This window comes from Pecten maximus, chromosome 17 (genome assembly GCF_902652985.1).
Source record: "Pecten maximus chromosome 17, xPecMax1.1, whole genome shotgun sequence".
Lineage (NCBI taxonomy): Eukaryota > Metazoa > Mollusca > Bivalvia > Pectinida > Pectinidae > Pecten > Pecten maximus.
The window spans coordinates 13,373,487-13,399,709 of record NC_047031.1 but is presented as its reverse complement, the minus strand read 5'-3'; the positions used below and the strand labels follow the sequence as shown (position 1 = coordinate 13,399,709).

Here is a 26,223-nt window from a genome sequence, read left to right as displayed (position 1 = left end):
ATCATTGTGTCTGGGTGTTTAGTATCACTATCCGTCTTAATTCGAGAGCGCCATATTACCCGTATTTTACTGACAATGATAAAACGGGTGATGCTGACGAAGCATGTTGCATCTTGTCTTAAACCTAAAGCTAAAATGGAAGCATGGGCATCCGATATAAGAAAGCTGACGGGAAGGTGTTACGAGAGCGTCATATTACCCGTATGTTACTAACAATGATATAGCAAGTGACACTGATGACACACATACAAGAAAGCTGACGAGAGGAAGTATGTCCTGTCCCGTTCAGGCACATGAAATGAGTAAAAACCTTATTGTGATTTAAAGTCAAGCATTTTATACATTCTCTATCCATATAATGATGAAGAATTGTAGTGTGTAACACCTATGGGCAATAATTGACCTTTTCCCTATTTGAGCGGATTTGGTACACTGATCTGTTAAGGACGACTGTGTATAATCGAACGTCATTTTAACAGCTATGCAAGATACATGCGTGCAGTTGTTGATATTCTTCCACGTATATAAGTTTGCGATCGAAACGAGTAATTTTGCGGATATTTCAACACTCACGTACAAGAGATCATTAAATAAGAAAGGTAAAATTTATCGAAGCCGAAAGGAATTTTCCTCTGTTAAGTTATCACTTACTTGCATATGCATCAAAAGGTAAATAATTGGGTTTTTTTCGGAACCCAGCTAGTTTATAATGCGAGCGAGAGTACCATATGAATAATTTATTCAAATTTCATATCTTAGCCCATCGGAAATATGTTTTGAACAAATTATATCTCAACCAATAAAGGAAGCAGCAGGCCGATCATCAATGCTGATTTGGTTTTGTATTGTTTAACCCCCTATCAAGTCATCAATGCGTGTATACGCTGATGAAATTATTGACGATGTTAAAACTGGGGTAAATTTCAGGACATCATTATGCTTTGAGAAAACTATAGATGGATTTGCATTTAACAATGACAGGTGAACCAGACTGTGTAGTAATATGGACCAAACAACCGAGACAACCACTAGGACACCTAATCCGGTTACATTATACTGAATAGGGCAAACTAGTCGCCCACTCCTGAATTAGTGAGAGTTAAGTAGGAGTAGCAACTACCAATCTGTTGTTACTGAGAACACGTTGGTTTTGTATAGCACAGTAGCTTGACAGCAGTTCAATATAAGATATTTTACTGTGTCAGATCCTACTGATTCACCAATGTGTAGTTGAATGTTAATGTGTATAGTCCTTTATATTCACAATTGATTTTACGAAACATCACGTATTATGTTTTTTGTGAACAGTCGGCTTCATACGGTATATTGATCATTGATATTTTCAATGGGACCAAACTTGTCATATATATCAATTGTTTCAATGGCCTTTCATTCATGAAAATGAATTGCATGTAATTACCGTAGCAATTGATGCAAACCATTGCAACAATAAAAACACATACATTCAGGAACATGTATATCATCTCGATACAGAAGTAACACCACAATACAAATCCAATAACTGATAAAGCTGATGGTAGAATGAATTCACATAATGTACATCATTTTTATTACATGAACTAATTGTCTGTATCAACGTAGGTATTGTTGTCCTCAAATCAACCGCTGGTGTAAACAGGATATCATCTATGAATGGTTACCTGTTAGGCTAGATAGCTTTTTTGATTTTACGGGCCAATCATTGACTGCCAAGCATATAATGTTCTGTCTCAAACTTATATAAACAACTGGTTTGCTGTTTCCCAGTGAAGATGAGTTGGTTTTGCAGGGTGGTACAAATAACACCTGGTTTTGGTCATATTGGTTCTTGGACAAAATTGTATTGTTCCTGCAAAATGTTCTTTCAAGTTTTTTTTCAATTGCTTGTTGTTTCCTAGTATAATGTTCCTTTGTATTTTGACATTTTCTTAAATAAAGTACTTATGTACATATAATTTCCATTTTTTCGTGGTTTTATTTTCGTTAATGTTGTAAAAATATTTGTTGTATGTAGTTGCATATGTTACAATCTATTTAAAATCATCTAACAGCATAAGGGCTTCTGACTGAATGACCTTTGTTACCTCAATATTTCAATTTCAGGTCGAATTGGCAATTTGTGATGTCATTGATATCACCTCTTCGTCACATCATGCATCTGATGCTAACCATTTCGGTACCGCATTTATTGCTATATGCTTCCATGAAACAGATTGACAGGTTATGGAAGCCCTACACTCTTATACTACTATCTCGGACATATGAAATTCACTTCGAAGATTTTTTGAGCACTAACTTGATTGGTTAATCCAAAAATATCTACCTTACGTGATCACTTATGCGATGTATATAAGGTAGTGAAAATGACCATCTCCATTTCAATAAGATTGTATTTGTTAATTAAAAATAACGACGACCTCCCACGAGAGTCTCATGCTATGTTACACATGAAGTGGAACTGGACTGGGTCGATCATTGGAGATCAGGTAGCTTAGTGGTAGAGTGTCCATCTAGAGTTCGGAGGATCCTGGGTTCGAACCCCGGTCTGCCTGCTACATTTTCTCCTTATGTTACATAATTGGCGAGCTTTGCCCTTGTTTAAAGCATACGGAGTATGCTTAGCAAGGTGACATCCGAACTTCGGGGGCGAAGACTTAAAAAAGGAGGGAGATCATCGGCGACCAGGTAGCTAAGTGGTAGAGTGTTCGGCTAGTGACGGAGGTCCCGGGCTCGAACCCGCTACATGTTCTCTCCTGTTACACGTACATGTATGTATATAGTTTTTTATGATTCATAATAATATCGCAAAACTGTTGCGTTTAGTTTGTATTGTTTAACGTCCTATCAACATCTAAAATTAAGGGCGTTTCCTCAGTGTGAGTAATACTTGCGTGAAGTGTATGTATCTGTCAAGTGAGGCTACGGCTGGCGATAGCCGACTTCATAGTGCTGGCTCATGATCACCAAAGCATACTACCAAAGACATCCACTAGGACACCTACTGTTGTTACAGGATACTGATAACTTGCTAACTATTCGTCTCACTTAGCGTAAATACTAAGCATAACAGGGTTTGTGTAGCACGGTTTCATTGACAGCAACTCATGAATGCTATACTGCGGCAGATCTTACTGATGCCAGCAATTTGAATGTGAAATGAAATATAAATATGTGAACTCATTTATATTGACAATTGATTTCACGAAATATCTCGTATTCAATTTCTATGAACAGTCGGCTGCATACGGTATATACATGTATTGATATTTCCATGGGACCCAGCCCTTCGTGGAATGAATCAACATTAAATACATCATTTTATCGCATGTATTAATTTCCTTCATTAACATAGGTATTGTCCTCAATTGAACAGGACATTATCTATGAATGATTACCCGTGAGGCTAGATATCCATTTTTAACTAACGGACAGTCACTGCAAAGCATGTAATTTCTGTTTCAATCTTCTACATACACATGGGCAAGTTTGGGGTCTTCCTGAAATGTTAATATCACATAGAAGTTGGCCTAGTGATGCTTTTACCACTGACAGATATATTACATTGTGCGCTCAAGTGGGTTCCCTTGCCTATACAAGTAACCTAAATTAATCGATGACGCACTTGCACCAGTAACAAATAACATAAATAAATTACTAAACTAAGAACGCATATTGTCACAAATAAAAAACAATTATTTATTTTTACGAAATAGGAAATTTTGAACCATAAACTAAAAATATAAATACTACAACAATAAGTATACCGCCGATTATATATAATTTTTAAGCTTTTTGTGAAAACAAAATCAACTGAAACTTGTTTTTTTTTGTGATCAAATGACATTTTGGTTTGGTTTGGTTTATTTTGTTAAACGTCCTAATAGGGGTATTTACAATAAGACGTATACGCATACGAATAGGCATATGTATGTGGAGGGAACCGTTTATTATTCACCTATGACAACAGTTATTTCTACTTTTGTATCTAAATTAAACGAATCCCAAATGTAGCACGTGCTATAAGAATCTATTTTGTGTATAAAATCCCCCAATTCCTACTTGTTAACCTCGAACGCACGTCGGACTTATCAATATATTACTTCACAATGGGCGTACCTCGGTCAACATTTACACCACGTGTATAGGCTTAGTAGCAAAATTGTACGCTCGTACGTAATGCGGTTCAGTAAAATGACACATGTACTTGTTTTGCTATTTATTGATAATTTAATTCCCTGTTGAATAAAACAATTGTAACATAGTCTATGTAAAGTATTAGTTACAATTATAGTTTGGTCAATAAATAAAGCCATTCACTAGAGTTGGAGCTATACTTATAGACCCGCTTGTGTCGTAACCATTTGCCAACAAACTTGAGCCCGTGTGACACGTGGGACGGGTCGTGGATAGCACGCGGTACCTCTGTTATGTGTACTCGATAAATCCACAAAGTATGGATGAACATATACGCAAAACGAAGCATGCATTACGGCCATGCAAGTTCTGAATTAAGAAAAGAAACTATGTTTTAAAACAATATTTACTGTAGGAAGAACAAGTCAGCCCTTCTCCGTGCAAGGCATGCACAGAGAACAACGATCTCACTCATATCTTCTCTTCTGTGTCTATATAATGTAGAAATGACTGCCAAAATTTTAAGTTGATAAATTATATGCTCTACATACACTCTGTATCGTCTAATACGTCTATTAAAAGAACGGAGTTGGTTCTGGCGAAATAACGCTTGCCGACGAATCTGAGCGGACGTAAATGGTGTCATTATTGGATGGCGAGAAGGATCCCAGTAGGTAGCAATCAGGAGGCATGTCTAACGTCAAACCATCACCAACTGGAGTCATCAACATAAATGATTGAGCATCGTTTATATGGCCACTGAAAACGGATTCAACATCCCTAATATTTAGGTCGTTATCTTTGATAACCTGGGTATGGATACAGTGGTATCTTCTATGGCCGCTAAAATACAAATGTTGATTTTCAGAAGGCATGTAAATTTCATGTGACGTACCGTCTATACATCCTACTGCTTCCGGTATCCGATGCCACTTCCCCCTTCGTTGGCGCCATTACCGTCGCGATGGCCAAGTGATGAAACCACGGTAGTGTGTATGTAAAACACGCCAAACTCTATTAACTACATTATTTAAAGTTACGTCACTTATTTCAAATATTATTGCTAACGTATTGTGAGTAGGATATGTCCTAAGCCACATAAGTGTGATCAAAAGCATATTTCTTCTAGATAAACATCGTCGCTCTGTATTCGAATAGTGGACATAGATTTTGAACAATATTTCCATATAAGCTCAGAAGTTCCCGGTGTCTCTCCTGTAACTGTAAAATTGTGGTCTAAGTTTCTTCCGACGTAATCAGTTGGATCGTCATCTATTAAGATTATTTCTCTTGCACGCAGAAACGGCGGTTGCAATATAGTCAGTAGCAGAGGGAAAGGGATACGATTTCGACGTCGTTGCACTATTCCATTCCTAAGCAAAATGAGGAGGAATATGATCTGAAAAAGTATATATTAATATATATGTATGAATTATTGCATATATATATATATATACACCTAAGTGTGTGTATATCAGTCTTGTGATATTTCCCGAGTAGCTTTGATCTGTTGAGTAGATCAGGAGTTTCATTTTGACGTCATAATATGAATAACGACGTTACGTAACGAATGCGGAAATTGAGTCATTTCATTTTGCAGAGTTATCTGTCCATAGAAACTGATACAGTACTAGTGTATGTTATTTTGATATTGCTTTGCACAAAGTGATGACGTTACTTTTAAAAATAAATTACGTAGCAAACTGTACTATGTTTTTTTAGTGATAAAAGGCTCGTCCTTCCGTGAACTATTAACAATAAATGTTGCATTTTCCATGTAAATTGAATAAGCCCCGTATACGTTTCCATACGTATCACGTGGCCGATAAACACTCACCATGGCTCGACTCAGTAAAGATAAGTTATTTAGTTTCTTGTAAACTTTTTAGGTCACCTGAGACAAAGTCTCAAGTGACCTATTCTAATCCCCCTTTGTCCGTCGTCGTGCGTCCGTAAACAATTTACATTTTTGACTTCTTCTCCAAAACCCCTAAACCAAATTCCATGAAATTTGGCAGGAAACTTCTATGGCTAAAAGTCAACCAAAAATGTAAATTATATGGTCCCCACCCCCCAGGGGCCTGAGGGGCGGGGCTAAAAATGGTTGAATTGACTAAAACTTTAAAAATCTTCTTCTCTACTCTCAGATATGGTGGAATCAAACACTCTTCATAGATGGAAGGGTCTTAAGGTGCTTTACCAAAATTGTAAATTTCATGACCCAGGGGGTCTCACTTATGCCCCTGGGAAGGGGGTAAACTTTACAATAGTTTATACAGGGAAATCACATTTTTGACTTTTATTTGTTTTATTTCTATTGGAATTCATTCTATTATGGGCGGGGCCAAAAATGGTCAATTAAATTAACTGAAATATTTCAAATCTCATGTGACCGTTAAGGCCCATGGGCCTCTTGTTAACATACATGTATTTATTTTATAATTGCATAACTCCTGTATATATATAAATGTTTATCGGAAAATTGTAAGATAATATAACATATCATATCCCTGGTTTTCTGTACTAAATTGCTGAAAAGGTTGTTTCAATGATGACTCGTTATGCCATTGTAAGAGTGTGGTCAGCAAAGAACTGCACGTGCTTGTAGTGATTAGGTTATCTTCTGTGTATCGGGCATTGCACTACAGTTTATATTTGAGATATCACGCTACTAGTTCGAAACGTGGACAATAAACAAAAGGAAAATTTTATTTTTTAGTAGATTGTTTTTAATATTTCCAAGATAATGAAATTGTATATCTACATAAGTATTTATGTTATCTTATTCGTTTTCAATAGAGCTGCCTAAGAAGAAAGTTAGAATTCAAAAGATGGAAACATTATTAATCTTGAGGTCGTATCAGGTTCATCCAGGATGCTTTTCGGAGATCCTGGATGAGGTATTAGCAAATGTTAATTTACTATTCAAATATGTACAGAGTTTCTATGAGGGTCATTCAAAAAAGAAACTCATACAGAGGATCAGGGAAAAGATCGGCAGTCTTCTAATGGACATGTCAATAGAAAATGAAGAAATAAGGTATACGCGGAATTTAATTTAATTTATTATCGCCGTTTATAATTTAGAGAACAAAAGTCATCCCTCCCTCCCTCGTTTATAATTTAAAGAACAAAAGTCCTCCCTCCCTCCCTCCCTCCATCCATCATTTTAATTTTACTAATGTTTGAATAGCTATTTCTACTTGACACAAAAGAGGTAGAAGAAATAAAAAAGATTGAAACAAAAATGTAACCAGTACGAAAGCCACAGAACCGGATCACCCTTCTAGGAATCCAAATCCCGGAACGCGTGAGACCAGCGACTTGTCGGAGAACGATATTCGGATAGATATCGCCAAGCGATTGGGGGAAAAAGAAAAAGACAAAGAAGAGTAAAAGAGAAAAAATACGAAGGGAATTAAGAAAAGAAAAAAAAAAGTTTCAAAATAAACTTTTGAAATATTACATTGAGAAAAAAAAATTAAAAAGGGGGAAGAGGCTGAACCGCATTAAGGACCAGCGTACAGTTCTGCTCCATTATACACTGTAGTATGGCATATAGATAGCCGCGTGATGGCCGTGCGCTGATGTCGGACAGGTAGACTGTAGTGATAAATACACACCAAACGTTTATCAATAATTGTGTAAAGCACGGTTGTATTTATTTTATTTCAGTGTCACTTATTTTTGGAACATTTTCTGAATAATGATTGCTCCCCTCCAAATACGTATGCGTATACGTATTCGTATCCGTATACGTCTTATTGTAAATACCCCTATTAACAGCTAAGGTCATTTAAGGATGGCCTCCCATGGGTGCGACATGCATGCGTGTGGTGAGTGCGTATGTGTGTTTTGGGAGGCTGCGGTATGTTCATGTTAAGTCTCCTTGTGATAGGCCGGAACTTTATAGTGCTACCACACTGAAGCATACTGCCGAAGACACCCAGCAGGACAAACAATCCGGTCACATTATACTGATAACTGGCTAACCAGTCGGCCCACTCCAAGTATGCTGAACGCTAAGCAAGAGTAGCAACTACCATTTTAAAGACTTTGGTATGTCTCGGCCAGGGGACAGAACCCAAAGAATTCCGCACAGGGGCGAACGTTCAACTAAAGGCCAAAAGTGAGGCATTGTCAAGGGACACATAAGGAAGAAGAAAGTTTCTAATAAAGAAGAGAAAGGATAATATCCCAAACTTAGTCGCCTCTTACGATCATGCAATTGGGGCAGCAGGTACAATTCCTACGCCCTACCTGCAGGGCAGTTCCGGTTTAGATCGGCGAATTACGTTCTTGAAATGATTACGGAAAGAGCGATCAAAGACTTTAATTATGGCACATTGTGATTACTGCAAGGTTGCATTAAGTGTTAAAAAATGTTAGGGCATCGTTTTATTAATTTATTCACTTATTTATTATTATTTTGTTTTGTACAGAATGCCTTAAAATGTAGGTTGTACAAATATAACAATTCAGAACACCATATTATCGGACAGACAATTAACAATGCTAAGACCTCATTGAAGCTGCAGCAAGCTGTGTCCAAAAAGATTGTTCGCATGATTAACCTTATATTGTGGTTTGAAATAGTGATATTTTACAATAGGAAGCATTGACATAAACGCAAGGCTTGATTAGTGTATAGGACAAATGGTTTAATTAAAAACGTGAACAACTTTAATACCCAAAATCAACTACATGTAAATAATTAAAATTTGTATACATGAATGCATTCATGCTTAATATCTTTAAATATATATGTTTCACAGTATTTGTCTTAAAACCTAGTGATATCCACTATTCAGATATCTTTTATTAATCATTTTTGATCGAGTATGAGACAATAGATACGAACAGCATTTGGCTATTAAACAGGTAACACATTTTGTAACTATGATTAAAATAATTTTGAGTTTGATATACCTCGTTATCATAGCGTATTAATCTGTTTCATATCCGGTTGAACAGAGGCGATTCTGGCCACTTGAGGTTGTTTTTACTTATAAGTAGACCCTACTCATGTTTACAACACAATTACTGAAATTAGGGGTACGTACCTTAGAACAGATATCACATTCCGTTATTAATGATACACGTGACCACCTGATGACGTAGGTTTGTCGCTGTAACTCGAGTCTGACGAGCACTCTAACGCTTGTGTGTTCTATTTAATTTATTTCCATTGGATATCATTCGATGGAATCTTCAATACGACCGATACGTTTCTCTGTAAAAGTTAGAACAGGACATTTATGCAATAAACAAGAACAGTCAAGGAAATTGTTGACGCGAGCTGGAAAATAAGCCAAAAAGCATATCAAACCATGAAATATTTCATAAAGTCACGGTGTGTTATTTGAATTAGAAGTTCTTTCCATGACATATTTTTTCTTAACGACCATCTTTCTGTTGTTGTTCTATTTATCTTTTATATGGTTTATTAAAAAATGAATTGACAGTTTCCTTCAAATGTCTACTTGGTTTTTAGTTTAAAATAGGAAATGTTGGCATTAACAGCCAAACGTCTTGTACATATACTCCACTTGTTGTCATGTATATCTATATTACTATACTAGCTTTAAACATAAACTGATTAAATCATAGTAATACTAACCAGAGCCGGTAATGGACTTAAGCATAGGCGATTCTGGTCTACCATTGGAAGAAACTATTACTGGCTGTGGATTTGGAGCTGTTTAACGGTTGAATTATAATTTTATAGCAATATGATACATGTACAATATATAATATATTCTTTGCTAGTTTGGCTCTGTTTGGGTACACTCAAATAATTTTCCATTCGCACGGCAGGCCGTCCTTTAATGACCTTAGCTGTTGATATGACGTTAAACATAAAAAACCAAACCATAACCGCTAAAACTTTACAGTTCTGTATATATTTAAAAATACCTTTTTATGATTGTGATATGGACATCTACAGTGTATCATTGTTATGATTTAAATGTGTTATTTAATATTTGTAAACATATACATGTATATTACCTCACTTTTGTCAAAATATCACGCCCATCATATATGGTAGTTAAGGGTATGATTAACTTACAAGTTTCTTTAGAATTTTCAGAATCGGACCCAGGCCAAGAGCTTGAGGAACCAGCTGATTCCATGATGAAAGATGGGTTAATGTCTGGCAAAGCACCAAACTATTCTCCAGTGTTTCGTCCAAATCATCATCGAGTGCTTCTCCTAGCTTATCTCTCTTTCTTAAGTTTTGTCTGCCTCTCCTTTAGACTTTTAATGTTCAGTTCAGATTTAAAGGTATGACCAAGATCTGACAATTTCTATGGAACAGAATACCATTTCTTCTTAATGGCCACCTTTGAATTCTCCATTTTCCAATAGATGCCTAGTAGGGTTCATTCTTCTGGATGTGACCAAGACTCCACTGTATGAGTGTTCGTCTTTTCCACTCTGTCTTCTCCACTGTGTTTGTCTCTTCTATTGTCTGTGTATCATCAAATGTCTATAATGTATTCACTACTGGAATACATGGAGGAGTAATTACCTTCGTTATGTCTGAGGCTTCACCCTCTTCCTGTTCACTTTGCCTGGCAGTGCTGTAGAGAAGTCCTATTGTTTGAGGATCTGTGATGAAATAAACATTCCATTAATGATGTTTCTAAATTAAGCATTGAACAATTAAACAAATTTCGAAGAGGGAGTGTCTGCTAAAGTTGTCTTTTACACCAGAACAATATCAAATCCTCTTGTACAATAGATTGTGTATTGCATTCAGTAACTTTGCAGATGACTTTAAAATTGGACTTACCTAAGATGATTTAACTAACATAAAAATAAAATGTATAATTTTTGGAAATAATGTCGGAGTAGAAAAACCATGTGTTTAAAACGCCGCCGAAGATTGGAGTTGATACAGTGAGGCATATACATTTATTAATCATGTGATATGTTCTTATTATGATTAGCATATTTGCAAGTATTTCTTATTATTAAGATTGATCAAGTCCTGTGATTTTTTTGTCATATATATTAAAGCCCACTCATAACTGTATATTTGAGAATATGTATTAACTCACTAACCACGCCTTCCAACGTTGCTTTATTCACAGAGACAGCATTAAAATCTGCCAGTTCTACCTCCTGAACCTTGTATTTTCTTAAAACTTATTTAATAATATAATCAATAATTGGTCAACATGATTTTTAATATTAAAATTGTATCAATCCGTTCCCAAATCTCATTCCAAACTTGTTCACTCGATGTTATGCGTAAGAACTCATTACATATTCTTATATAGTACATAGCGTTTACATGTTATTGATATATTGTTACAAGCCCCTGTGATTGACGCCTACTGGGATAACTAAGCCCGGTTAAGATTTTCTGCACATAAAAAAGCAAATCCATTGATATTACGCTAATATTAAACACTGCACGTTGTAGACCTTATACACTACAATATCCTAAACAAAAATCATATTTTGCGACGAAATGTCGGAAAACATGCATGTCAAATATGCACTTAAACTTTGTCCCCCATCTTGAAGCTGGGTAAACCGCTCATTTCAACTCGGCTCAATCCGGAGGAAAACGACTCCGCCGGGACGATGGGCGCAACCCGGCCACCAAACAAGTGTTTGTGCCGGTCAGCCGCATCCACCAGGAGCGAACACCGGCTGCAAATCAGGTGCCTCCAATCACACTTTCACGCTAGCAAAATTACGGACATTATTTAGCAACGGTCAATCATTCAGTTCTCCACGTAATGTAGTCAGGTGATATATATAAGGAAGGTTTATCTCCCGTCAGTGAAAAGTAGAAAGCTCGAACCAAATGCATTTTTTTTTCATTTTTCATGATATGAATCCCCACGTTATTCACTGCCCATGGATACACAATTGAGCAACCTACCACACTCACATACATCTACAAACGGGCTAGGGTTATTAAATTTGCAAACATATCACGTATGTTCAGCCGATCCTACCAGTGTCTACTACCTGACTAAGTAACTACAAATGGTATCAACATGTGCTGAAGCTGCACAATAATATCGGGACTTACCTGCATCTGGCCTGTCGCTTCTGTGATTACTAGACATGGTAGTATATTTAACACTATATTGCAGATATGGCGTTCCATAGTAATGCTTAATGACTGTGTTTCTTTATTCAAATCCGGGTTTCAACGATCAACGGACCTGCGTCATCACTTGACCTCGAATTCGAAGAATATTACATAATGTAATGGGCGTCATATAAACCCAGCTTCTATACCACTTCTCCGCAGAATAAATTGCTTCTTGACGAAAGAGGAAGAACATGTTGCTCCCGGCTGGAATTCGTTTACATGTAAGTGTTGAAAACGAAGTAATCAAACATAGGTCTGTTCATCGGACGTGTATACGTTTGGCTGACTAGCTTTCCGTGTGCTGATCAGCCCAACATTTACACAAAAGTGTAAATATCCCTGTTAGGAAATCGTTTTGTCTGACTTGCTTAGATGTGTTTCTGTTAAACTTTGCCCTCACATGACAGCCATGTTAATTTGAAAATCATTTTACTGTATTACATAATATAACTTTGAACAGATATTCTTGGTTATATCACTCCTCGGTGGCGAAGTCTCAAGTTTTCTTTCCCAAAGCACCAATACACATGATCGGTCGGTTGAGATTTCTTGTGGAAGGAATGCATACTTGAAACAGATATCTAGTGTCCATGACGAAACATACGAAGGCAGAGAATGGTCGCTCAGTTGCCACCAATCTCCTCCGGACATCAGGATCAGGGACTGCTTTTGGTCAGGTAATTATAGATACATTGTAGAATTTCTTTGCAAAGTTCAACATTGATCTGCGTATATATCAACAAGACTGTTTTTGTACAAAACTCGGGCAAAGAGTAGACTGCTTATATTGATACATGTGTCAATTTCCACTGATGTAGTTATTTTTCTTAGTTCTCTGTAGTTATATGTTACGGCACTGTTAGTATTTTTCTTGGTACTCAGACGTAAATTCTTTTTTTCTTGCATTGTTGTGTATTTTTATGTAATAAAACATGAAGTGATATGTTTTGACTCTTACGGGGCATCTAAACAGCAAATCCAGTCAAACAGTGATATTTTACAAGCCTATAAATTCCTACTATGGTGCAATCTAACTGAAGTAGCATTGTGAACTTTTAGTATGTATCATTGCAAAGCGTAGGACTTGCTGTTGACATGTTATTTGTTAATTCAATTTGTAAACAAAACATGCCAAAACTGCATGTTAGCTCATTTGTGTCGCATATATTACACAAACTTGCTTTGTCGTCTTGCTAACTAGCGTCTTAAGCATATAATAGAAGCATTGGTTTGACCAGATTTGACGTTATTATACTATAAACACTGTTTTTATTTTGACATTGAAATGTAAATGAGTGTCGTGAATGATATCACTCAAATATGGCATATAAGGAAGTTTTTCAACATAAAAAATGCTCTCATTAGACAATATAAAGTATTCTAGATATGGCAAAAAGACTGCTTTAAGAAAAAAAAATTCAATAGTTGAGATTGGGGTAATATAAAACAAAAATGCCACAAACTCACCGTATGAACAATTTGACTTAAATAGGTCCTTCTTACTATGATCAGATGTCTTAAAAGTTTGATATAGGAGCATTTCCATTAATTGAAAATGTCTCAAAATATGCCATATTTGTGAAATATTATTCACAACCACCATTTGTATTTCAAGGTCAAAACAAAATAAGCGTTTATACGTACATGAAGTAAAATTAGGTAAAAAAAAGGTATCCGACCCTGTGCTATAGACACCTGCGAGCGTGACAGCTTGGCAATTACTTAGAATTATTCCATACCATATATTACCACACAGTTACTCTATAGACTGATAGCATCTAAAGTAAATTATTGGTGATTGTAAGAAGCTACATATTCTAACAAACATTTTGGTATATTACATAGGGCAGATTATTTTGAGTGAGGCACAGGAATGAATTATGAATGTCAAAATGGAGAATGTCATTAAAGTGATGTTTAAAATCCTTGTAGATGTCATAATCATCCCACCTACATTTTGTATGCAGTGTACACATGTGCATATGTTAATTTTTGGTTCACGGTTTTGTTTATTAAAAACATAGAAAATAAGGTGTGATCGTTATGGTTCTCATGAACACTCAGTTTGTTTTCATTGTATTTGCTTCTATTGTTTTTCTAACGTTTCTTCTTATTATTATTCCTATTGAAAAGGCATTTCTGGCATCTAAATATCTTAAAAGGAAGAAGACATGACCAATGTCTATAGTGTACAATAAAGGCCAACATATGATGGTGTTAAAGAAACCTTTAAAAAGTAGGTCACAAAATTTAATATGAGCGCCGTGACGTCGTATTATTTGTAGATTATCTTTGGGGCTAGCTTTTCCCCACTTATCTTTGGGGCTAACTTTTCCCATCATATGTTATCACAGATATGGTCAAATTAAAATCCTCGCTAATAGGTCAATTTTTAAGTTGGGAGACGAGATAAAACAAAAATCGCTATGAGGTCAAAAGTCACCAAATTTTGAACCTTTTTTTAAAATTTTGTTTACTGCGTTTGTCATTCTAATGGTTTTGATGCCTTCGTATTTTCAATAGCTATTCCGGTTCAGGATGTACGCCATTTTGAAAATGTTTCATGGTCTCGCAATAATTGCTTAATCTTTAAACGACAACTCAATAACCAAGAGGCCCATGGAATTAATATTTGGTCCGTATCATGCTGGGGTAAGAGCTACAAAGTTTGTTCAAATGAATAACCTTGACCTACATTCAAGGTCACAGGGTTCAAATATGCTAAATCATTTTAACGAATTCCTCTCAATAACCAAGAGGCCGAGGGACTTTATATTTCGCCTGTACCATGCTAGGGTCAAAGGCCTACTGAGTTTCTTCACATACGGACCTTGACCTATATTCATGGTCACACGGGTCATATAAGCTAAAACTTTACAACTGCGTCTTCTCAACAGCCACAAGATCCAGTGACCTGATATTTGGTTCATAGCAAGCTAGGACATAATAGGGCTACGAAGTTTGTTGAAATAAATGATCTCGACCTATATCTAAGGTCACAAGGGTCAAATAGGCTAACATCTTAAAGCAACGTATTCTCAATAACCAAGAGGCACAGGGATGATATGTTTGCTCTGTAGTATGTTTGGATGTAGGGCTAAAGTTGATAATCATATGTTGTAATTACTCTCTATTAAAGGTGCACACAGGTAAATAACCAAAAAGAAAGATATTCTTGTTGATGACAATTGACGAGGAACGTTTGCCGTTTTTTATTACATTGTGTATGTCAACTGTTTGATATGCAGACCTTTGCTTATAATGGGTCTGTCATCTCTTTAGATAACTTTTTATAATTCATGTAAGTGTTTGGAGAAGGGAGAAGGTTCTCTTCTCCACGTTAGCTGTTGTCTGTGTGCATTATATAAGCGACGTGCATCTACAACATATTAATCCTTTTTTTACCATCCAATAGTTTCTTGTTTTATGATTTTCCCTCATGAGGTGATTGATTTTCCAAATTTCCTAAAAAACTATTTCCGCCTTAATGATATATCAATTGGATATTATAACCGTAATTTATTATATGTTCTCTATTACTCTTCTTATATAGCATTTCAATGTATTACCCATAATTCGCGATAATCCTAATTTCAGGCTACGTCCATGATCATGGAGAAACATTCATCTACCTGTGTCCAGGAGATACAATCGTGAACGGTTTACGAAGTGTCTATACTAACTATAATGGAGATAGGCGTTGGAACGTCCAGTGTTGTTTGATCCGACGTAAGTATAATGAATCTTTCAAAATAACAAACATCTCAATTGACCTATTCTTATCGCTGTTTATACCGCGTCATGAGGTGTCTTTAAACTTTATATCGATAAAATGGGCGTATATGTTAACACCTGTCTTCTTCATAATGAGAGTTTAAAGACAGAAGTTTCAAAATTGCTTTACTAATATTATGAATTCACGTTACCACTGAATTTCAAATTTGTCAACTTAATATTATCAATACTGTAGCCTTTCTCAAACCAAGGGGTTCCGATGTGTAGGGTCAAATGGGATCTTTTCTTCTGCAGACCCAGAATTTATGTTCCAGCATATTTGGGTTTTGAGTATTATACATTTAAACCGATTTGACCCCTTTGAGCCTGTCTCTTGGAGCCAGTGTGGTGGAGCTACTTAATCATCTCATACTGAAATAGTCCATATGGTGGGACATACATTCTTCCTAGGCTGACAGGCTTACATGTACTAACAGATTAAATATTTGTCCATGTGGATGTAGTGATTTTTATTTTTATTTATTTATTTATTTATTATTATATTTTTTTTGGGGGGGGGGGGGGGGGGGGGAGGTTCTTTGTATTTGTTTTTGTTCCTGTCCATTCGAAATGATTAAAACAATTTGGATTTTGTTTAGCTAATTAGAGCTTTGACCAGCGCAAGGGACTAATACCAACAATCAACTTCGTAAGAATGAACCGGTAGAAAGCAAACGTTTTAGGTGCTATATTTAATATGTTTTGTGAGTTTTTTCCCAGACTGCTCTTCGCTCCTATTAATTAGGAAAAAATAGGGAATTATTTTGCTAGTGTAAGTAATAAAAAAAATATTGGGATTTCAAAGTTCGGATGACAAAGTGTATCCCTTTGATAAACGGATTGTTTTTGTTTCAAACCAAACTTGTAATTTTATAAGAATTTATCAGAACAGGATACGGATATAGGCGATGTGTTGAAATAACAACATAAAATCTATTTGGACATTCCGACCAGAATAACTTATGTATAATTTGAAATCAATGACACGTTCACCTTATTATAGCCGCATGATTCGATCAATATTTACAATCATCAATAGCATGCATATCTTACAACTGAGCTGTTTGGTAAGCGTAAACATTATATATGCCAATTGGTAATATCCCATTTCTGGATAGTCACATCCTTCTTTCCCTGCATACCGTGTAAAATGTTCCAGTTGATTTGGTAGTCAAATACCTATTCGCATTATCCCGATTGCCTTGACAAATGTATACCACTGACGACAAGGTTAACACCACAATGTTTCGAGAGATGCAGATTGGTAAAAATCATGGGAAAGCTTTATGATCGACCTGACGATTTATTTTTCCTTTTAGTCAGAAGTCAGACGTTTTCGATACTTGTTGATATATATTATGATTCCGATGTATCAATCCGGTCTAGTTCTCAAAATGTATATGATTTCTGTTTTTTCATCTAAGTAACCATATATGAAGAAACGCTACATCTTTATTATTGAACAGGTCGACGGAGAAACGATTGTTATTTCACTCAGTACATCAACGAGCTTAACAGTCCATTCGGATTTACCGTACCTCCTGGTCGGTTTATACATGGAATCCACAGTATCTATGACGCGGGGGCACGGTAAGTTATCTTAACCAAACCAAGGGGATATTTGGTTTGGTTTATTTTGTTTTACGTCCTATTAACAGCTAAGGTCATTTAAGGACGGCCTCCCGTGCGTGCGAAATGCATGCGTGTGGTGAGTGCGTGTGTGTGTTTCGTAGACTGCGGTATGTTCGTGTGAAGTCTCCTTGTTTTAGGCTGGAACTTTTGCCGATTTATAGTGCTACCTCACTGGAGCATACTGCCGAAGACACCCAGCAGGACACCCAAGGGGATAAGTTGTATAACACTCGACATAAAAATTTCCCCGACAAGAATATTAATGGTTTACGAAGGCAGACGAAGAATGTAATACTGTATAATGTGTCGTGAATATGTAGGAATATATAATGGTTCGAGGGAAATATCTTGACTAGACAATGTGCTGTGGTAGGAGACATGTATTGCATCATGCCTATACAATGTGTCGTGGTAGAGGTCATGTTTTGTATCATGACTAGACAATGTGCGTGGTAGGGGACATGTATTGTATCATGACAAGAAAATGTTTTATGGTAGGGGACATGTATAATATCATGATTAGACAATGTGTCGTGGTAGGGGACATGTAATATATCTTGACTAGACAATGTGCTGTGGTAGGAGACATGTATTGTATCATACCTATACAATGTGTCGTGGTAGAGGTCATGTTTTGTATCATGACTAGACAATGTGCGTGGTGGAGGGCATTTATTGTATCATGACAAGACAATATGTTATGGTACGAGAAATGTATTGTATCATGCCTATGCAATGTGTCGTGGTAGGGGGCATTTATTGTAGCATGTCTAGACAATGGGTTGTGGTAGAGGCGTGTATTGTATCATGCCTATACAATGTGTCGTGGTAGGGGACATGTATTGTAGCATGTCTAGACAATGTGCGTGGTAGGGGACATGTATTGTATCATGACAAGAAAATGTTTTATGGTAGGGGACATGTATAATATCATGATTAGACAATGTGTCGTGGTAGGGGACATGTAATATATCTTGACTAGACAATGTGCTGTGGTCGGTGATATGTATTGTATCATGCCTATACAATGTGTCGCGGTACGGGGCATTTATTTTATCATGACTAGACAATATGTTATGGTAGGAGAGATGTATTGTAGCATGTCTAGACAAGTGTTGTATCGGACATGTATTGTATCATGAATATACAATGTGTTATGGTAGGGGGACACGTTTTTATCATGACTTTACAATGTGTCGTGGAAGGGAACATGTATTGTTTCCTGAATAAAAACTGTGTTGTGGTATTGCATCATACCTTCTGGATTTTTTGTGGTATCAGACTTTGTGTTAAGACTGTTTCATGTTGTTCTATGTTCCTAAAGCTTGTGAATATGTTTATTCTTATATTTTGCAGTGACCGTGTTTATGCATATGATGTCTGTCAGTTTGTTTAAGAACACCAATGCGAATTCATGGAGTGTATCTAGCGGTTTGTCAGTTTTGGGAATGTACCAATCGAACTGTTTAAAATGTAGCCAACCCGGCGTCATATATTCATACCTCATTCATAATAAACTCTTAATCAGATTGTCGTATTTCTTATGTATTTCTTGTGTATTTGTAAAGCATCCTCTTTATTGCCAAGCAAGAGCTTAGGATTTTTTTTATCTTTTCATATTTGAAAATAAAGATTTGACTAAACTGATAATTGGAGATAGTTTAGGAGTATGACCGCTTCGTACAGAAATGCAGTTAATTGAAATAATGGGTCTTTGGCAGTTCCAATCCAGATTTGACATCTCTGACAGCTCCATTCAAAATTTTGACATTTCTGACAGCTCCAATCCAGATTTTGACATTTCTGACAGCTCCAATCCATATTTTTGACATTTCTGACAGCTCCAATCCAGATTTTTGACATTTCTTACAGCTCAAATCCAGATTTTGACATTTCTGACAGCTCCAATCCATATGTTTTATATTTCTTACAGCTCTAATCCAGATTTTGACATTTCTGACAGCTCCAATCCAGATTTTTTACATTTCTGACAGCTCCAATCCAGATTTTGACATTTCTGACAGCTCCATTCAAAATTTTGACATTTCTTACAGCTCCAATCCAGATATTGGCATTTCTGACGGCTCCAATCCAGATTTTGACATTTCTGAAGCTCAAATCCAGATTTTGACATTTCTGAAGCTCAAATCCAGATTTCGACATTCCTGACAGCTCCAATCCAGATTTTGACATTTCTGACAGCTCCATTCAAAATTTTGACATTTCTGACAGCTCCAATCCAGATTTTGACATTTCTGACAGCTCCAATCCAGATTTTGACATTTCTGACAACTCCAATCCAGATTTGATATCTTTGACAGCTCCATTCAAAATTTTGACATTTCCCACAGCTCCAATCCATATGTTTTATATTTCTTACAGCTCTAATCCAGATTTTGACATTTCTGACAGCTCCAATCCAGATTTTTTACATTTCTGACAGCTCCAATCCAGATTTTGACATTTCTGACAGCTCCATTCAAAATTTAGACATTTCTTACAGCTCTAATCCAGATTTTTACATTTCTGACAGCTCCAATCCAGATATTGGCATTTCTGACAGCTCCAATCCAGATTTTTTACATTTCTGACAGCTCCAATCAAAATTTTGACATTTCCCACAGCTCCAATCCAGATTTTTTACATTTCTTACAGCTCTAATCCAGATTTTGACATTTCTAACAGCTCCAATCCAGATTTTGACATTTCTGACAGCTCCAATCCAGATTTTGACATTTCTGACAGCTCTAATCCAGATTTTGACATTTCTTACAGCTCTAATCCAGATTTTGACATTTCTGACAGCTCCAATCCAGATTTTGACATTTCTTACAGCTCTAATCCAGATTTTGACATTTCTTACAGCTCCAATCCAGATTTTGACATTTCTCACAGCTCCAATCCAGATTTTGACATTTCTGTTAATCTATATCGATATCGATTCTGGTCACCTCCTAGGATCTCCTAATCGCTTTAGGCCCTTAGCTTTGCTAATGAGTCCTTGAAGGACGAAACACCTGTTTGAGTTTCGTTACATGATCTGACAGAACATTGATAGCACCGAGCTAAAATGACCAATGACTGGACACTGTATCGTATCAGTGGTCATTGAAGACGTAACACTGTTAGACAGGACAAAACAGCCTGATATCGAGCACATGAATACATCACTATCGTAAGACTTCTCTGAAACTGTATCCTATGACAAAGTAGTGCCGGTCGTTAAAAACATTAATTACATTTTCAAATCAATATTTTTCTTTACCTACTTTTTATCGGAATTTACTAATATCCATACACTTACACTTTTTCCTCAAGCTGTGTAAACATCCGTGATGTAGTTGCTCTTACCGTTTAAAGGGGAAAATGTGCTACAAAATTGATTAAAGTATTCAGTTTTTTTTCCAGAATGAAACAGATGTAAGCTTTGTCCGAGTTTCCGAGACAGCTAATCAAATTGACGTGTTTCATTTCCCTACAAAAACAGGTATCTGATAGAATAAGAGAAAACATGCCTTTCCTTACTATGGACAAAATGATTCACACTTTTACTGTCACGTGATGTCTTCACCCCAGTGTACAGACAGGGACTATAATGTTATAACAGATAATACAACCAAAGGAACCAAACCTAACGTTACCGTGAAATCTGTTGTTGGGAATTAGTCCGCCACAGGTCTGATCTGTAACAGAGGACGGCCAAATAATCCGGACGGGCAGGACAAGGTCTGATCTGTAACAGAAGGTCGCCAAATAATCCGGACGGACAGGACAAGGTCTGATCTATAACAGAGGACGGCCAAATAATCCGGACGGGCAGGACAAGGTCTGATCTGTAACAGAGGACCGCCAAATAATCCGGACGGCAGGACAAGTTCTGATCTATAACAGAGGACCGCCAAATAATCCGGATGGACAGGACAAGTTCTGATCTGTAACAGAGGACCGCCAAATAATCCGGACGGCAGGACAAGTTCTGATCTGTAACAGAGGACGGCCAAATAATCCGGACGGGCAGGACAAGGTCTGATCTGTAACAGAGGACGGCCAAATAATCCGGATGGACAGGACAAGTTCCGATCTGTAACAGAGGATGGCCAAATAATCCGGACGGGCAGGACAAGTTCTGATCTATAACAGAGGACGGCCAAATAATCCGGACGGGCAGGACAAGGTCTGATCTGTAACAGAGGACCGCCAAATAATCCGGATGGACAGGACAAGGTCTGATCTGTAACAGAGGACGGCCAAATAATCCGGATGGACAGGACAAGTTCTGATCTGTAACAGAGGACGGCCAAATAATCCGGATGGACAGGACAAGGTCTGATCTGTAACAGAGGACGGTCGAATAATCCGGACGGACAGGACAAGGTCTGATCTGTAACAGAGGACCGCCAAATAATCTGGATGGACAGGACAAGGTCTGATCTGTAACAGAGGACGGTCGAATAATCCGGACGGACAGGACAAGGTCTGATCTGTAACAGAGGACGGTCGAATAATCCGGACGGACAGGACAAGGTCTGATCTGTAACAGAGGACGGCCAAATAATCCGGACGAACAGGACAAGGTCTGATCTGTAACAGAGGACGGCCAAATAATCCGGATGGACAGGACAAGTTCTGATCTATAACAGAGGACCTCCAAATAATCCGGATGGACAGGACAAGGTCTGATCTGTAACAGAGGACGGCCAAATAATCCGGACGGACAGGACAAGGTCTGATCTGTAACAGAGGACGGCCAAATAATCCGGATGGACAGGACAAGGTCTGATCTGTAACAGAAGACGGCCAAATAATCCGGATGGACAGGACAAGTTCTTATCTATAACAGAGGACGGCCAAAGAATCCGGATGGACAGGACAAGGTCTGATCTGTAACAGAGGACGGCCAAAGAATCCGGACGGACAGGACAAGGTCTGATCTGTAACAGAGGACGGCCAAAGAATCCGGATGGACAGGACAAGTTCTGATCTGTAACAGAGGACGGCCAAATAATCCGGATGGACAGGACAAGGTTTGATCTGTAACAGAGGATCGCCAAGGAATCCGGACGGGCAGGACAAGGTCTGATCTGTAACAGAGGACCGCCAAATAATCCGGATGGACAGGACAAGTTCTGATCTGTAACAGAGGACGGCCAAATAATCCGGATGGACAGGACAAGGTCTGATCTGTAACAGAGGACGGCCAAATAATCCGGATGGACAGGACAAGTTCTGATCTGTAACAGAGGACGGCCAAATAATCCGGATGGACAGGACAAGGTCTGATCTGTAACAGAGGACGGCCAAATAATCCGGACGGACAGGACAAGTTCTGATCTGTTACAGAGGACGGCCAAATAATCCGGACGGACAGGACAAGGTCTGATCTGTAACAGAGGACGGCCAAATAATCCGGATGGACAGGACAAGGCCTTATCTGTAACAGAGGACGGCCAAATAATCCGGACGCAAATGACCAGGAATAAAAGTTTAATGTAACACTGTATTATGCAAGTTATTGTATAGTCTACTGATATGTCTTCAAAGTTATTACACAACATAAAAAAAAAGAGAAAAGTAATTATATTTTACAAAGAATCAGTACTTGTAAACCCAATCAAGGTCAAACTTTGGAGTCATTTGTTTAGCACTAACTTTTCAACGTGAATACAGAGGGGCGCCGATAAAAATACGACTCGGTGTACAAAGTTCTCAAATCTTTATAAGCGGGACATACTAATATAAATAGAGTTTCATCATCAAACTTATCTTCTATTACATAATAAACACAGTCTTGGTATCTGAGGATACCATGGTATCTACTAGCGACACTGAAAACGTGTGCTTGTATCCGAAACTTAAAAAGAATACTTTTGAATTTAAGATTTCGTTAGATACAACTGCAATTCAAATCGATCTGCAATATGCTGATATAAAAGACATTTAGAGGAATTTGCTCAACTCTTGGATAAAAATATCATGTACCCGATGAGTGTGAATAACAAAAACATGCTTTTCATTAGGACCACACTTGGTCAACAAGACGTCATATAATCGACTACTTAGATCTTGCTTTAGATAATATATTTATTTTACATCTTGGCTTCGCTATATTAAGATCTACAAATTCATTATATCACGAGTCTAAAACAAAATTATCCGCAGTGTGAGGTGAAATCCAATATTCTAAAACAGCAATCTTGCGACTAATTTGTAAAAAGAAATGACCAAGGTCAGAGTTGGCCATAGAAGAATAAGCGGTCGTTTTTTTTTAACAAGTACATTTTAAAGGACAGTAAGTGTACTTTCTCTAATTGAAAAGTAAAATAAATATTAAATATCTCCAGGAACATATGGCATAGTTAGTACATCTGGTTGTAATTTACACTTACACGTATGTTTCCACCGGTTTGTAACACGTGTCAATCAAAAGATTACATGTGAATAACACCCGACTCCTTACACTGACTCTACGTTCAAGTTCAATTTCTTTATTACTTTGAGCTAATTGGCTCATCAGTTAAGAGTACAGACGTATACATAGAATAGATTTCACAAATTCATATATACATATATACAGGTTCAACCTTGGAATGGCTAACATATCAAAATGATGGGATAGTGCATTAACATGACCGTATATTATAATTACATGAATGTAATAACATAAAAAAAATATGTGTACGCACGAAATATTTCATAGCGGTAATAATTCTTACCTTTTCTTATTTTCAAGTTAAATATATTTACCCAAACTTGTCATTCCTTTCGTGCTTATTGCAGAATGTCATTCCACTTATTTGTACACACTTGGATTGTTTGACATAATACCTTTTCAAATTTGAAAAACAAGGACACACTTATACAAAATGGAACTTGTCTTCAATATTATTTAGGTCACATAAAAGACAAACTCTGTCGTGTCGTTCAATGTTATATCTTCTTTTTTCAAATATTTAGAGTGCGTTACGATAGAATTATAGCAATTTCAAGTATTCAACCGATAACGTCTTTTTATTTGTTATAGCCTTTTGTCCGTCGTCATGCATCGTGCGTCCGTTAACAATTTACATTTTCGACTTCCTCTCCAAAACACCTAAACCAAATTCAATGAAATTTGGCATGAAGCGTCATTGGCTAAAGGTCAACCAAAAGTGTGACTTACATGGTCCATAACGCCCAGGGGACTGAGGAGCGCGGCTCACAAGGGTCTTATTGACTAAAACTTCAAAACTCTTCTTCTCTACTTTCACATATGGTGAAATCAAACACTCTTCATAGATCGAATGGTCTTAAGGTTCTTTACCAAAATTCTCACGTTTGCACCTGGGTAGGGGGTAAACTTTACAATAGTTTGAATAGGGAAATCACTTTTTTGACTTCGATTTGTTGGATTTCTATTGGAATTCATTCTAATTTGGTTAACATTATCAGCTTGGGCATTGCAGTTTGATGGTATGCACATGTTGGCCCTGACGGACCCCTAGGGGCTGATGGGCGGGACCAAAATGGGTCAATTAAATTTACTGAAATATTTTAAATCGCATGTGTCCTTTAAGGCCCATGGGCCTCTTGTTCATGTAATTCTGTAAACTGTAACACCTGTGAAAATGTTAATATATAAATCCTTTTGTAGACAACCGATTTTTTTCACACTCTTGCATATATATTTTTGCATGATTATTTGAAGATCATTGATGAATCCCACATACACCCTAAACCTATTCTATATAACTCTTTCTTACATTTTGATATTCAACATGCATCTATCATTAATTTCTATCAAGTCTCGTCATAGTAAGACTGTAAAATACAATTTGGGGAGTTTCTCAATTTCATCCGGTATTTCACAATTCTAATTTTTGTAGCACTTTTAATGGATACCTGCCTCATTCTAGATAAAACATGTCAATACATTGACTTTAACGTACACCAAGCAATCTTTGGACAGTTCATATGCATATCGTCAGCAGTGAATCAAATCATACTTCACTTCAGAAGGCAATGTTAAAATCATATTTGAATATTGAGTAATGTAAGTGTTGGGCTGAACGATGATTAATATATAATTTACCATAATGTCCTCACGTTTAGAATCTTTGAGAACACGACAATTTATATTCAATTGATTTGATGATTTTAACGTATATGCTAGGGACTTCAGGTTTCGCCAGATGGCGTGAAAAGGGAGGTAACCGCAATGTCTAAATTCGCCATGACAACTGGTCCGAACACCTGTTATTGGTAGTATAATTGAAATAAGCCTTGATGCTTAGTGTCACAGTAAGGAAGGAGGTCACCAGTTATCTATGACTTATAAGGTATTTTTTCATTTCTTAGGTTAAGTGAAATACTTGTTCTTTCATTCGTGAAACGCAATGATCGCCAATCTCGTACCCGATTTGGGATACATTCGTTCAAGCGTTTTGGAACCAAAAAATATTATTAGCAGATTAAGCGATTAATATTTTTTTTTATAAAATCACACAAACTGTTACCTTTTCCAGAAAAATGTATTTACATAAACGCTTTTGTTGAAAATTGGCATGAAGTATCAATAACAAACAACT

General features: G+C 36.9%; 1 protein-coding gene across 1 annotated transcript; it reads left to right on the top strand.

The window, feature by feature from the left end:
* The first annotated feature begins 12,361 nt into the window (after positions 1-12,361).
* On the top strand, positions 12,362-19,189 carry LOC117314952 (dermatopontin-like). Its single transcript, XM_033869059.1, has 5 exons — positions 12,362-12,474; positions 12,714-12,930; positions 15,851-15,982; positions 17,494-17,617; positions 19,016-19,189. Exons 1-5 carry the CDS (start codon positions 12,445-12,447, stop codon positions 19,053-19,055), a joined length of 543 nt encoding a protein of 180 aa, XP_033724950.1. The 5' UTR covers positions 12,362-12,444; the 3' UTR covers positions 19,056-19,189.
* Positions 19,190-26,223: the final 7,034 nt, after the last annotated feature.